At 45.6% G+C, this 14,935-nt stretch overlaps 1 protein-coding gene across 1 annotated transcript in view; it reads right to left on the reverse strand.

The window, feature by feature from the left end:
- Positions 1 to 5,452: 5,452 nt before the first annotated feature.
- Positions 5,453 to 14,935, reverse strand: part of BFSP2 (beaded filament structural protein 2, phakinin) — a 59,655-nt gene continuing 50,172 nt past the window's right edge. The window contains exon 6 of the mRNA XM_006883424.1: positions 5,453 to 5,725. Within this exon, the coding sequence (XP_006883486.1) occupies positions 5,453 to 5,725 (273 nt within the window). The remainder of the gene's footprint in view (positions 5,726 to 14,935) is intronic.

Consider the following 14,935-nt stretch of genomic DNA (forward strand, 5'->3'; position numbering starts at 1 on the left):
TCTATCCTCCCTAGTCATTGTCCAACTCTCTGATGTGTAACAAGTGATTGCAACGACCATCACCTGTATCAGACACACCTTAGTCTCCAGAGTGACACCATTGCTCTTCAGAACTTTGGAAAGGTCCCTAACAGCAGACTTTCCCATCTCAAATACGTCTTTTCATTTCCTAGCTGCTGGTGCCGAGAGTGTTGACTATGGAGCCAAGCAAACGAAAGCTGTGAACAATCTCAATCTCTTCACCATCCATCTTGATGCTGCCAATTGGCCCAGTGGTGAGAATCTTTGTCTTCTTGACATTGAGTCTCAATCCATATTGAAGGCTGCAGTCCTTGACCCTCAGCAGCAAGCGCTTCAGGTCCTCCTCAGTTTCAGTAAGCAGGGTTGTGTCATCTGCATAACGCATACTGTTGATAGATCTTCCACCAATCCTGATACCGCATTTCTCCTCAAAGAGCCCAGCCTAACGAATGACAGTGGAGGTATCATTTAAGGGCCCTGGTGCAAGATATCCAAAAGCCAATAAACACTCCAGTGATTTATTTGAGCATTCACATCGTGCTCCAAAGAGCGACAGGCCAGAGGGCTTGTCCAGTCCCAGGAGAGAGAGCCCCACCACGCTTTCCATGAGTCTCCCTGCAGCTCTTTTCTTACCTGCCTGGGAACAAACGCTCTGTCCTTGACTCCAGTACAAGCGGCAGCCTCCTCTGCCACCTGTCAGGGAACCTCTGCCAACGTGTAATTGTCCTGGGCTTCGGTGAGAGCAAGCCCGATTTTAAATAGGACCCTGGTGGAGTCACGGGGGCCAGCAGAGGCTTTTCATACCTGGTAATGGAGCCTCATTAGAAACAGCAAGAGGCTGTGCGGAGAACAGAATGCACCGGCTTGCTGCGGCTCTCGTTGCCAAAGGATGATTAATGGAATGATTTACGGCAGCTGCTCCTTGGAGTGAGGGTGCAGGAGAGGCGAGAGTGAGCGGCCCCGCGCAGCCTGCTGTCTGGTGCACGCATGGAGCCTGTGGAAGAAAATCCAATGGTCCAAATGGCTGTGAGGTTCTCGGAAATTCATCGCCACGGTTGGGTTACCCAGATGAACACAGGGTTACTGTCATTTCCTAATCTGCAGGGAACAGGTTCACATTTTGTTCCCCATCACATCAAAGATCCTGCTTCCAGGGAAGGCCGGCGTCAGTCTCTCCCCGCCTCATGGCATCTGCCTACAACGTTATACCCACTTTCCATGCAACCACTATAGAAGGCAGTATAGCGCTTTCTCAAAAAGTTTCAAATAGAAATACCATTTGACCAGCAATTCCTCTACTGGAAATATACCCCAAAGAAACCATAACCGACATCCAAGCAGATATGCACACCCATGTTTATCATGGCTTTGTTCACAAAAGCAAAGAATTGGAAACGACCTAAGTGTCATCAACAAACGAATGGATAGAGAAGCTGTGGTATACTCACACAATGGAATACTACGCTGCATTGAAAAACAAAAAACTCATGAAATATTATACAAAATGGGTGACCCTGGAGGACATTATACTGAGTCAAATATCTCAGTCATAAAAGGACAAATAGTGCATAATGCCACTGTTATAAAAGAGGACTGACATAGGGTTTGGGGGGGAGATTAAGAAAGATGGGGTAGATAATGTATACTGCATTGAAACAGATGAGGGAGAGAGCTGTTTAAAAGAGATGTATGATTAGATATTGTTGCCATGACAGGCATCCAGAATGAAGGCTGCATAGAGGAGTGGACCTGGGGGGAGGGATTGTGTACCAATGAAAGAATTTTTCTTTTACTTTTCAAAGAGAAGAGTCAACTGGGGAGGAGGGGTGGGCAGTGAGAAAAGTGCAACAACGAATGAATAAAAATCCAAAGTCTCTGTAAACTTCCACTAAAATTAATAATAAATGAAGGGCAAACAGAAACAAAACAAAAAAACAAACAAAAAAACCCCCAAACCCACTTTCCACATTAGAAACCCTACCAGGGACAGAGTACCCAGTTAGCAAGGTGAGTCTGGATTTCCTGGTACTTATTAGAGTCTGCCATGAACCACGTTGCCTTCAGATGAGCACAAATGTGTCTGGGCTGACCTTGTTTTTTGGGGTAATCCATCTGTTTGCATTGCCGCTCAGACACAGAAGCATCCCCTTGTCTCCACACTCACCTTCCAAGCTGCCAGCTGTGTTTCAATTAGGGATTCATGTCTCAGCTGGAGGACAAGAAGTAAAATTAACAGTAACAAGAAAGGAAGAATAGAAGCGAACCTCAAGAGTATGGTTCCTCTAACCACACTGTATCTTCTGATGGGGTACTTGTTCCCCAAGTGGTTCTGTCAGGGGCCACCTACCAGTTCGAGGGGAACATGAGCTTCTCTGAAATGCAGCATGAGGCGGGATCTTGTCTGTTTCCACGACTCAGACAACAAACTGAACTATGTCAAGGTATCGTGCAAACTGTAAACAGCTGCTCTGCTCGTGTGATTTATGAATATAATTCCCTTGATCGCTCAGACCTGCAGGAAAATCTGCTGGAGACACTCCAACCAGTGGCGGCGGGGTGACCGCCATTTCTTACATCGCTTCTCTAGGATGGTTTCTTAAAGGGAAATAAGCTTTCTTTTGTTTGTATCAGACCTGACTTTTTAGAGGCCCAGGTGTGCGGGCCCTCAGCTGGGCCCCTAACACACATTCCCTGGCCTGGATTAGCAGCTCAGGGGGACAATGGCTATTTTGGTAACTCGGTGTGACAGGGGGATTGACAGAGAGCTGGAGGGAAGAATGAAGAAATTGAGCCTGGGCCTTTGGTCTTTCTGTTTCGGAGGCTTTGGGAGATGTGGCAGGACACACAGGTGGTTGTTTCGGTTTTAATCAGAGGGCAGGGCAGTCTGGCAGGAATAGGTGGCACTTGTGTGAACTATATTTGGCCTGGCACAGACCTTGAAAGGGCTGGGGAGGACTGCTGTGGAAGAAAACTCCAATTCTAACCAGTGAACCTATTAACGCCGCGTGGACTTAAACCGAAGTTTCCTTTCAAGCTCACTGTGGAGTGCTCTGCAAATCACAAGTCCGTGTGTGTACATAGATAAAAACACATGTTGGGTATATTTAAGAGGTCTGAAGGCCCTAGGACGCCTGTAATCACGCTGTGTGCAGAAAAGCACCACGCTCGCCCATTCCCCAGCAAGAGTGTCGTTATTTTTGCCTCAAATTATGGCCCGATGCCACCAGCGTAAATAACTCTTGCCCAAGCTGCACATTTATGGTGACCAGCCAAAGGCAGCTGACCCTGGGCTGGTGAGGCAGATGTCGTCACGCTCAAGTTTTCCAGCAAAGGCCAGCCAAAGGGGAGTGAGATCCAGCGAGGATCCACCAGGCGCACAAGCTGAGTCGTTGGAAAGCTGCACCAAAGCATTTATTTGGAGAAAGGCAGGGCGGTCGCTCAGACTACAGGCTACTTAAACAGAGGCTAAAGGGCTCTCTCCGTTCCCCGAAAGCTCTGCTTTGCTTTGTAAAGCGAACGGTGAATCAGTGAGAGTATCGGGCAAGGACTGAAGTTCCAGGTGAAGATCCTCAGGCCACCTCACGGGCCACCGGGCGAGGAAGGCAGCATTGCAAAAGGAGGATGTCTGTCCCTTAGCTGAAAAGAAACACAGACGAGTCAGAGACGAGACGCCGTGGACGGAGAAAACCCCTACCTCGCCGTGGGAACACGGGACTTGGGAAGGTTCAAGTTCACCTGACCATTAGAATGAGGTAGTTTTGGGTTTCACTCCTGCTTCATGGTGATGAGTTGTGTTAACCTTGGGCAAAGATTTATGCTCACTAGACTTTGTTTGTCTCATCTGTAAAATGGGGGAAAGGTACGATCCTGGCAGGGTTTGAGGGAGAAATGAAGAGAATAGAAACCCAGGGCTGTGTTGGCACACAGCAGACAGACATCCACTCACTGGAGTGCTTGGGTCCTTGAAGCAAACTCAGCCTAACACGCGGCTTCCTGTTTCTTTAAAAGGACCTCGTATTTATTCAGATGGTCACAGGCATCTGACAAACTCAGCGCTGTTGCAACATCTGGTTTTTATCACTAACAGAAATCAATCCAGTAAAAAGTTAGTTGGAAAGGAGGCAGATGATGTGTTTTCTGTTGTATTTTGGAATCTCTGATGTTACCTCTGCACCGAAGTCATAGGGCAGCAGAGAGGGGCCAGGTTCAGCCCAGTTCTGCCTTGTCTCTCCACAAAGCCTTCCCTCTGGGCCTTGACTCACTGCTGCTCCTTCAGAGGGTTTTCAGAGGCAGAAAATTGTCCAGGAGACAACTGCCCATCTTTCTCCTGTGGTGCAGCTGGAAGACTCGAATCGCATGCCTGTGGCTTGGTAGTGTGGCTTTTAACCGTTAGGCCACCAGAGCTCCCTTTGAATTGTGAGGGGTGGGGCTTTCTGATCACCTCTAGCACGAGTCTTATTCAATGTGTGCAGAAGTATTCCTGTGTAGGAATATTCAGATTACCATGAAAGAAAGAAAGGCTTGGATTTCTGGAAAGAGGTGGTAAGGAAATTAACCCCCAACATTGAGGCAGAGACTCTGGGCATCATTTGTTGTTGAGTTGCTATGTGCCATCGAGTTGTTGTGACTCCTAGTGACCCTTTGTACAAGAGCCCCAAACTCTGCTCTATCCTGTGCCAACGTTATTGTCTCTGACACACCTACTCCCATTGCCCCAGTGACTGAATCAATCCATCTCATCGAAGGGCTTCCTCTCTTGTGCTGTCCCTTCAGCCTCCCAAGCATATTGTCTCTCTCCAAGGACTGGGCCCTTCTTGTAATATAGGAATCATTACCCATTAAAAAAAGGAAAACAAACTATAAACTCTGGGTGTCTGCTTATAAAAGAAATGTGTATGATTGTAGTTGACTTTGTGTTTGCCAGCCCACTTGCTACTCACCCCCTTGCTGCTCCCGCTGTGCCATCGAGTCAGAACTGACCCATAGGTGACCCTCTGGTGGGTTTTCAGAGGCAGTTAATCGCACAGAAGGAGATGGCCCATCCCTTCCCCATAAAGCAGCTGGTGGATTGGAACCCTGTGCCTTCCAGACTTCAGTGCAGCTTCTTGCTACTTGACCACCAGGGCTCGCTATTGTTATTGTTAGATGCCCTGAGTTGACCAAGCCTCATAGTGGACTTATGCACCATGGTTCTGAACCCTGACCTTTTTTTTTTCTTTTTTGAACCCTGACCTTTTCTGAGCCAACTTAAATGTCTCTGACACACCTGCCCCCGTTGCCACTGTCACTGTGTCAATCCATCTCATCCAGGCTCTTTCTGTCCTGCGCTCGCCCTCCACCCTTCCAAGCATGATGCCCTTCTCCAAGGACTGGTCCCTCCTGGCCATGCGCCCACTGTATGTGAGATTGATGGAGCTTCAAAACCGAGTGGTTAAAGCGCCGAGGATGCGCTCCCACTGTGACGGGAGAAGAAGGGGCAGTACCGGGCCTCCTCGCGGTCCAGCAGGCCGTGGTAGGCCTCCACTTCCCTCTGCAGCCGGCCCTTGTGCGCCAGCAGCTGCGCGCGCTCCTCCTGCCGCTGCTCGGCCTCCGCGTGGAGGTCCCGGAGCTCGGCCTCCAGCCTGCGCACCACGGAACCCAGGTTCTGCAGCTCGATGTCGTGCCAGTGCCTGGCGTCATGCAAGGTGTTCTCCAGGCCTCTCTTCTACGAAAGAGCAAAAACGAGGGCGAAATCCCCAAGAGGCACCCGCTCTAACCATGCCCAGTGAGTGTGTGCATCGCAGGTGGGGCGCATGGCACTGGCCTGGCCACCATCCTTCCACCCAGCACAGGGACCGACACAGTTAGGGGTGGTGATGGGGTCCGTGTTAGGCTGTTTGGTGCGCGAGGATAGCCCTTAGGGAGCTGCACTGCAAACCCACAGGTTCGAATCCACCCGGGGCTCCGTAGGAGAAAGATGAGCAATCTCCTCCCTAGTGATTTACAGCCTCGAAAACCCGCTCTACGGTCAGCTATGAGTCACCTCCGACTCAATGGCAATGAATTGAGTCCATAGGAGACTAGACCCCGGTTGTCCTGATTCAGCAATCCCTGTGATGGTGGGAGGAACGGTGGGGAGGAAAGGAAAGAAGAGAAAGGAGCCTGGGTGGGGTAGCAAGTTAAAAAGAGGCAGTTTGTAGGTGGTTTGTCAAAGAAATCTTGCTTTCTGAGGCTGCCTCTGGGGCTTTTTTGCAAATGATTTGGATACACAGAGAGAGAGAGAGAGAGAGAGAGAGACCCACACCCAGGAGGGACTCTCTTTTTCACTTCTACGGTCTCATTCATCACCCACATACAACCTACTGTTGCCTCAGGCACTCCCCAGAGGCCCCACACTTGGACTGAACATCTAGGGCCTTTATTCCTATGATGACAAATTATCTTTAAGTACTTGAATGGCCATCTTTGCTGCTTCTCTTTTCCTGTGGCCCCTTCACTGTGGGGCTTCCCACTGCCTGCTATTACAGCTCTCCGGAATCCTTGCTTTTCACTGGGCCCGATTTGGGTTTCTGCCATACTCTCTAAGGTGCTGAGGAGCAATGATGTCAGTTTAGGGACTAAGGTGCCCCTGATGCAAGCTGTGGTCTTTTCAATCACATCCTCTACACCTGAAAGTTGGACAATGACTAAGAATGACAGAAGAAGAATCAATGTCTTTGAATTGTAAGAATACAGAATATCCCCTGGCCCGCCAAAACAAACAAACAAACAAACAAACAAACAAACATGTTTTGGAGAAAGTGCAGGCAAGGTGCTCCTTACAGGCACGGATGACACTTCATCTCATACATTTCAGACATGTAGTTAGGAGAGGTCAATCCTTGGAAAGGAACATCATGCTTGGAAAGGTGGAGGATCTGCACACCCATGTTTATCACAGCTTTGTTCACAATAGCAAGGAGTTGGAAACAACCTACATGCCCATCAACAAACGAATGGATAGAGAAGCTGTGGTATATCCACACAATGGAATACCACACTGCATTGAAAAACAAGGAACTCATGCAATATTATTCAAAACGGGTGACCCTGAGGACATTATGCTGAGTGAAGTTTCTCAGTCATAAAAGGACAAATACTGCATGGTGCCACTGTTGTAAAACAGGACTGACCTTGGGGTTGGGGAGAGACTGAGAAAGATGGGTTCCATAATGTATACTGCATTGAAACAGATGAGGGAGAAAATTGTTTAAAAGGGATATATGATTAGGTATTTTTGTCATGACAGGAGTACAGAGCGAAGCCTGCATAGTGCAATGGACCTGGGGGGAGGATTGTAAAACAATGAAAGAATTTTTCTTTTATTTTTCCAAGAGGGTAGTGTACTAGAGGGGAGGGTTGGGTGGGAAGAAAAGTACAATAGTGAATGAATGGAAATCCAAAGTCTCTGTAAATTTTCATTGAAATTAATAATAAAAATTTTTTTTTAAAGGTGGAGGATCAGCAAAAGAGAGGAAGACCCTTAACAAAATTGACACAATGACCATAGCAATGGGATTGAGTATACGAGGGCTGGTGAGGATGACACAGAATAAGGCAGAGCTCAGATCATGTTCATGTCACAATGAGTCACAATTGACTCCATAGCAACTAATAACACCAACAACACGATTTGAATGGTTGAATCTATGCCAGTTACTCCTCAGCACAGACTTCTTCTCTCGAATGGTAGACCTTCTACTGAATTTATTGAACATCCCATGAACATCTCATAGATGTCCAAAATCGAGCCAGCTCCTCGCTTCCTTCTGAACCTGTTGACCCTCCCGTACTTCAGCTGGAGAACTAACACGAGCTAGAACTGGGGGAAAGAAGAATCTGTGACTACCGCTCACCCTTTCTCTGTAAGTTCTGTCATCATTACCTATTTGTCTTTACATATCCTGAGATGTCTTCACATTCCCCCGTCTCCTCCTCTCCAGCCGTCATGGCCCAGGTCTACTCACAGATGCCCTCTCCTTTGAATAACATAGTGGCCTCCTAACTCATCTCTCTCCCTGTCTCTATCTTCCTGCTGCTGTGTTATGCACACAGTAACCATAGTACTTCACTAAGAGTCAATTTCTAGCCTTGTATCTCCTCCTCAGGCTCCATCAGCAGCTCCCCAAGGTCCCTAATACAGCACACAGAATCAGCCCCAGGACCTGTCTTCGCTCCCACCTCACGGTAACTATCACCATTTCTGGTCATTCACAGTGTTGGGTTCATATTGTTCACTGCCCCTGAATTGTCTTCTTCCATCCCTTCTAACGTCTCCATCTGACTCATTGCTACATATTTTGAATGACAAGTTCAGGGGCTACTTTTTCCAGAAACCTTCCTTTAAGATCTAAGATAGGGTTTGCCTAAGACTGTGTATTAAGAGAGACTTCAGCTGGTGAGCTCCTTGAGGGAAGGGGTCTTAACCTTAGTGTCTGAGACAAGGGCTGGCATAGATAAGTAGTTGATTCATACAGGATGAACCGAATAAAAGCATTTACCTTATAATTACCTATGACAGTGATATCTCCCTTTTCCACAGGCCTTCAGTGTCTTATGTTTCTTTGCATCTTAACATTCCCTGCAACTTTGAATGCTAATACATTTTTTCTCTCTTTAAAAACATTTTCTTCCCTTTAAAGTAAAAAAGAAAAAAAAACCCACCAAAAAACAAACAAAAAAACCCGCAACCCGTTAAACTTCAAAAATGATTTCTAAAAAGTATTATTACCCCCTAGTAGAAAGTTTTGAAAAGAGAGAATATAAAAACATAATCACTGATCTAACTTCCATCATTTAGATCTTGGCATTTTCCTCTTTTTACCATGCATCTTTGCTTCACATTTTTATTTATTTATAGTTATAATGATGGAACATCTGTAATTCAGCAGCTGGCTTTTTAATGTAAAGTAACAAATACTATCATCCTACCCTGGAGGGAGGCAGGTCTTACACAACTTTGCTCACGGCACCACCCACGAGGAGCTTTCTCACATCCTGTGACCGCTGTGGTTAATGAGCGTATCTTGAAGACTCTTGGCCAAGGACTCCACCTTGGATCTCGGCTGCTTTAAGAAGAGTTCATATGCTCTCTTGTTTAAAATGTCTTAAATCCCTTGAGCTATGAGAGGTGTTGAATCAGGTCCCCATTCTTGGTATATTTACAGGAGACAAAAATATGAGGACGTAAACTTGGGCCAAGCTCTAGTTTGTTGTTTACCTTTGAGTGGGAACCAGCCCTTAGCTGATCCTCCAGCCGGTTTTCAGAGGCAGTTAATTGCACAGGAGGAGATTGTCCATTCTCTTCCCATGGAGCAGCTCGTGGATTCAAACCACGTGCCTTTGGGATTGCAGCACAGTTTGCAATTTCTTGCCACTGGTGTTTGACTGGTCATGCCAAATACAGAAATGGTCACCTAGACTTTGAGAAACATTTGTTCCAACTCCCTGGGCTTCCTTCCATTGTTTCTGAAGACATTTCACGCTGTTGGTGGTTATTGATGTCATGCTCAGGTTGTTACTATGTTGTTGTTATGTGCCACTGTCAAGTCAACTACAACCCATAGCCTCTGTAAACAGAAGCCTGCCCTATCCTGCCCCATTCACCACCTCTGACACACTTGAGGCCATTGTTACAATCTCCATGTCAGTCTATCTTGTGGAAGGTCTTCCTCTTTTTCATTGACCTCCCAAGCTTGACGTCCTTCTCCAAAGACTGGTCCCTCCTGACAACATGCCCAAAGTATGTGAGATAAAGTTTCATCATCCTTGCTTCCAAGAAGCACCCTGTTTTCACTTCTCCAAGACAGGGTCCTTGTTTGTTCTCTTGGCAGTTGATGTGATATCCAGTACTCTTCTTCAACACTACAACACAAGGGCATCAATTCTTCTTTCATTGTCCAAATTTCAGATGCATAGCAAGCAATTGATAAGGCCATGACTTGGATCAGGTACACTTTAGTCCTTAAACTGACCTCCTCACTCTACAGAGTCCCTACAGAGTCCCTGAGAAGTCCCTAACAACAAATTTTCCTCAAAACAACATGCCTTTTGATTTCTTTACAGCAGTACCAAGGTTGATTACGGATCCAAGAAAGGCGGTAATTGTTGATTATTTCAATCTTTCTCCATCTGTCATGATGTTGCCTATTGACCTTGTGGTGAGGAATTTTGTTTTCTTGATATAAAGATGTAGCCCACATTGAAGGCCGTAATCTCTGATCTTCTGCACAAACACTCCCAGCTAATATCTATGATTTGGAAAAACCCTTTGCAGATTCTTGGTTGGCTTGACCATCTACAGTTTTTGCCCTACCTTCTCGATGACCTTTCCTTCATGACGCAGGACTTGTGGCCAAAGGGAGTTCATGGAAATCCCCATCAGAGAGAGACTTTGTATCTCTTATTTCCCATCCTGAAAGTCCAAGTCCATTTCCTTCACCTTTGTCATGTGCTGTTGTGTTGGTTGTGACTCATGGGGCCTATGAACAATGAAATGACTCACTGCTTCATCCTGTTCTATCCTCAAAATCAGCGCCATGTGAGAGCCCATTGTTCCAGCGTCTGGGTCCCTGCCTTCCACTGAAGTTCTTCCTCTCTTTTACTGACCTTCTACCAAGCATGATGTCTTTCTCCAGGGAATAGTCCCTCTTTTTTTTTGACTGTTGGTTACACTTTATTACATCAGATGGGCTTTGGGGGACAGTGGGGCGCACTCAGTCCTTCTTGGCAGCTGCCTTCCTCATGGTGGCCAGGACGTTGCTGAGTTCTTCTCGCTTCCTCTTGACGCAGATGTGTGTCCCCACCCTTTTCTTGATGAACTTGAGGGCCCGCTTGTCCTTGGAGACCTTGAGCAGCTCCATGGCGCGTCGCTCGCTTGTAGGGCGCAAAGCCACACACCTCCTGAATCGTGTCCCACACGAACGTGGTGTGCTTGGTGAGGCGCCTGTGGCGGCGGCTGTGCCTCGGCTGGCTCACGTTCTTGGTGACTTTGCGGCCCTTGTTGAGGCCCACGGCCACAGGGTAGCGCACAGCCATGGCTGCTGCACGTCTATGGCTGCCGCGGCGGAAGGGGAATAGTCCCTCTTGATGACCAAAGTACATGAGGAAAAAGTCTCCCCTACTCACTACTAAGGAGCACTGTAGCTGTACTTTTTCCAAGACAGAGTTGCTCTTTATTCTGCAGCCTCTGGTAAACCACACCTTGAATGATTGATTACTAATACATCATTCCCCCTGCCCCATCTTTGCAATATCTATTCTCTTCTTGTCTAACACTGTAACTCAAATGCACTCATTTTTCTGTCTTCCTTGTTCGGTGTTCAGCTTTCACATGCATTTGACTATTAGCTCCACGCTTTAGCCTTTAAATTATATATTTGATTTTTAACATTTTCAATTATTTTTTTTGTCAATAGATTTGCTCAAAGCAGTATGTCTTTAGATTTCTTGACAGTTTCTTCCATGAGTATTAAGTGTAGAGTCAGGGACATGAAATTCTTAACAACTTCAACGTTTTCTCATTTAGCATGATACTACTTCTTGGTCTAGTGGTAGAGATTTTATTTTCTTTATGTTTATGTATAGATCTTTGATGTCAATCAGTAAGTGCTTCAAGTCCTTCTCACTTTCCACAAGCAAAGTGTTGTCTGTATATTGTATGTTGCTAATGATTCTTCTTCTAATCCTGATGCTAAATTCTTCTTCATATAGTTCAGCTTCTTTGATTATTTCCTTGGTATATAGATTGAGTAAGTGTGGTGAAAAGATCTGACCATGAGGCACACCTTTCCTGATTTTAAAATACCTAATATACTCTTACTCTGTTCTCTGGACTACCTCTTGATCTATGTATAAATCCTATAAAAGTGTTCTGGAATTATCATTTATGCATTCTTTCACCTCAACCCCTAGTGGTCTACTGGAAGTTGTATCACTAACCTAACCACACTGTCTCTCTGTCTGTTCAAATCCACCAATAACTCCATGGGAGAAAAATGTACAGTCTTCTCCCAAGACATTGATAGACTCTGAAAACCCAACACAGTTCTAACTGGAAAACAATGAGAGCTGAGTTGAAAGAATACAAAGAATCCATTACTTCTTTGCTTGACTATACCAAGTTTGCTTTTGTACACATAGTTGAATGCCTTTGGTGTTGTTGTTGTTAGGTGCTATTGAGTTGAGTATTATCCATAACAACCTCATGAACAACAGATCCAAACCTTGTCCTGACCTGTGCCATCCTCACACTTCCTGACACACTCGAACCCATTGCAATAGTCACTGTGTCAATCTACCTGGTTGAGGGTCTTCCTCTCTTTTGCTGACCCTCTACCTTTCTGAGCATCATGCCCCTCTCCAAGGAACAGACCCTCCTAGCAACATGCCCAAAGTATGTGAGGTGAACTTTTATCATCTTGGCCTCCAAAGAATTCTATGGGCGCACTTTCTCCAAGACATATTTGTTTGTTCTTTTGGTGGTCTGTGGGATATTCAGCGTTCTTCTCCAACACCACAGCTCAAAAGCATTAATTGTTCTTCTGTCATCCTTATTCATTGTCCAGGCCTCAGATGCATAGCAAGTGATTGGAAAGACCATGGCCTGAATCAGATGCACCTTACTCCTCAAACTGACATCATGACTACTCAATAATTTGCAGAGGTCCCTGACTGCACACTTTCCCAGTGCACTATGTCTCCTGATTTCCTGACAGCTCGTACCAAGGGTGTTGATTGTGGATTCAAGTAAGATGATGTTGTTGACAGTTGCAATCTCTTCGCCCTCCATCATGATGTTGCCTATCATGCCAGTGGTAAGAGTCTTTGTTTTCTTGATGTTGAGATGCAATCCATACCAAAGGCTGCATTCATTGATCTTCTGAAACAGGTGCTTCAAGTCCTCCTCATTTTCAGCAAGCAAGATGGTATCATCTGCATAATGTAGGTGATTGATGAGTCTCCCTCCAATCCTGATACCACATTTTTGTTCTTTTTTAAAAATTTTTATTATTATTATTGTGTGTGTGTGTGTGTGTGTGTGATCGCGCGCGTGCATGCCGTCAGATCAGACCTGACTAGTACAGGAGGAGATTGTTCCTCCTTCTCCAGCAGAGCATCTGGTGGATTTGAACAGCACACCTCTGGGACTGCAGTGCAGCTTCTTGTCACTAGGCCACCAGAACTCACCCACATTCTTCTTCATAGAGTTCAGCTTTTCAAATAATTTCCTCACCCTACAGATTAAATAGGGATTAATGAAGACAGAATACAATGCTGACATACTCCCTTCTTAATTTTAAACCATGTAGTAGTATTTCTTTGCTCTGTTGGAACAACAGCTTTCTGGTCTACGTACAGGTTTTGCATGAGCCACAAGTGCATGCTCTGGGACTCCCATTCTTCTCAGTGTTAGCCATAACTGGTTATGATCCTCACAGTCAAATGCCTTTGCATATTCAATAAAGCAAAAATAGATATTCTTCTGGTATTCCTTACTTTCAGCCAAGATGCATCAGACATCAGCAGTGATATCTACGACCTCTTCTAAATCCTGCTTGGACTTCTGGCAGTTCTTTATCCATGCACTCTTCTGGCTGGTTTTGAATGATCTTCAGCAATATTTTACCTGCATATGTTATTAATGATATTGTTCTATAGCTTCCACATTCTGTTGGATCACCTTTCTTGAGAATGGGAAGATATGGACCTCTTCCAATCTGTTGGCCAGACCACTGTCACCCAAATTTCCAGGCATAGATTAAGACAGACTAAGAAGTAGGATTTGCCATCTACTCCCTAAAATAACAGGCCTCTGAAAACCCTATGAACAGTAGAGGAATGAGGATAGCTACAGTATTGGTTGGAAAGTTTGTTGAAATGAGGAAAAATAATGGCAAACACCCTTTAGTAATTGGAACATGGAATGCACGTAGATTAAATGTTGGTAAAACTAAAAATTGTGAAAAATAAAATGCAGTGTGTGAACATCGACCTCCTAGGCATGAGGCATTCTAGTCAGGCCTTTACATGGTCAAGAAAACACAACCAAACATCTTTCTGGTTTTCTCTACTTTCCACCTGAATCCATTTGATATTAGCAGTGATAGCCCTCATTCTATGCCCTTTTCTGAACTCTGAATTTCTCCTAGTTCCCTGTGGGTGGACTATTGTAATGATTTTGAATTGTTGTTGTTATGTGCTGTCGAGTCGTTTGCGACTCATAGCGACCCTATGTACAACAGCCCTAAACCCTGCTCTATCCTGTGCTAATCGCACTGTCTCTGACACTCCCATCCCGATTACCCCAGTCACTGAATCAATCCACCTCATAGAGGGTCTTCTCCTCCTGCGCTGTCTCTCTACCCTCCCAAGCATGATGTCCCTCTCCAAGGACCTGTCCCTCCTCGCAACATGCCCAAAGTATGTCAGACAAAGCCCCAGAATCCTTGCCTCCAAGGAGTAGCCTGGTTTAACCCTCTCTAGGATGAATCTGTTTGTTTTCTTGGCAGTCCATGGTACATTCAATACTTCAGCAAAATATTCCTTGTGTCTGATAGTAGTGATAATGTATTTGGTTTTCTAAAAAATGTATTTATTTTACTTTTGTGTCCTGTTGAATCAGATCCGACTGGCACAAGAGGAGACTGCCCTTCCTTCTCCAGCAGAGCATTTGATGGATTTGAACTGTGTGCCTTTAGGATAGTAACGATACTGTTTTATCGTCTTCACATTCTGTCGGATCGCCTTTCTTTGGGATGAGCACAAATGTGGCTGTCTTCCAGTGTGTTGATGGTGCAGCCGTCTGGATTGCTTGCCTCAGATCTGTGAGCACCTCTGGCTTTGCATCTGTTTGTTTAAACATTTCAATTGCTACCTCTTCAATTCCCGGAGCCTT

The sequence above is a fragment of the Elephantulus edwardii genome, unplaced genomic scaffold, assembly GCF_000299155.1.
Source record: "Elephantulus edwardii isolate Elephantulus edwardi_28Jun2011 unplaced genomic scaffold, EleEdw1.0 scaffold00027, whole genome shotgun sequence".
Classification (NCBI taxonomy): Eukaryota; Metazoa; Chordata; class Mammalia; order Macroscelidea; family Macroscelididae; genus Elephantulus; species Elephantulus edwardii.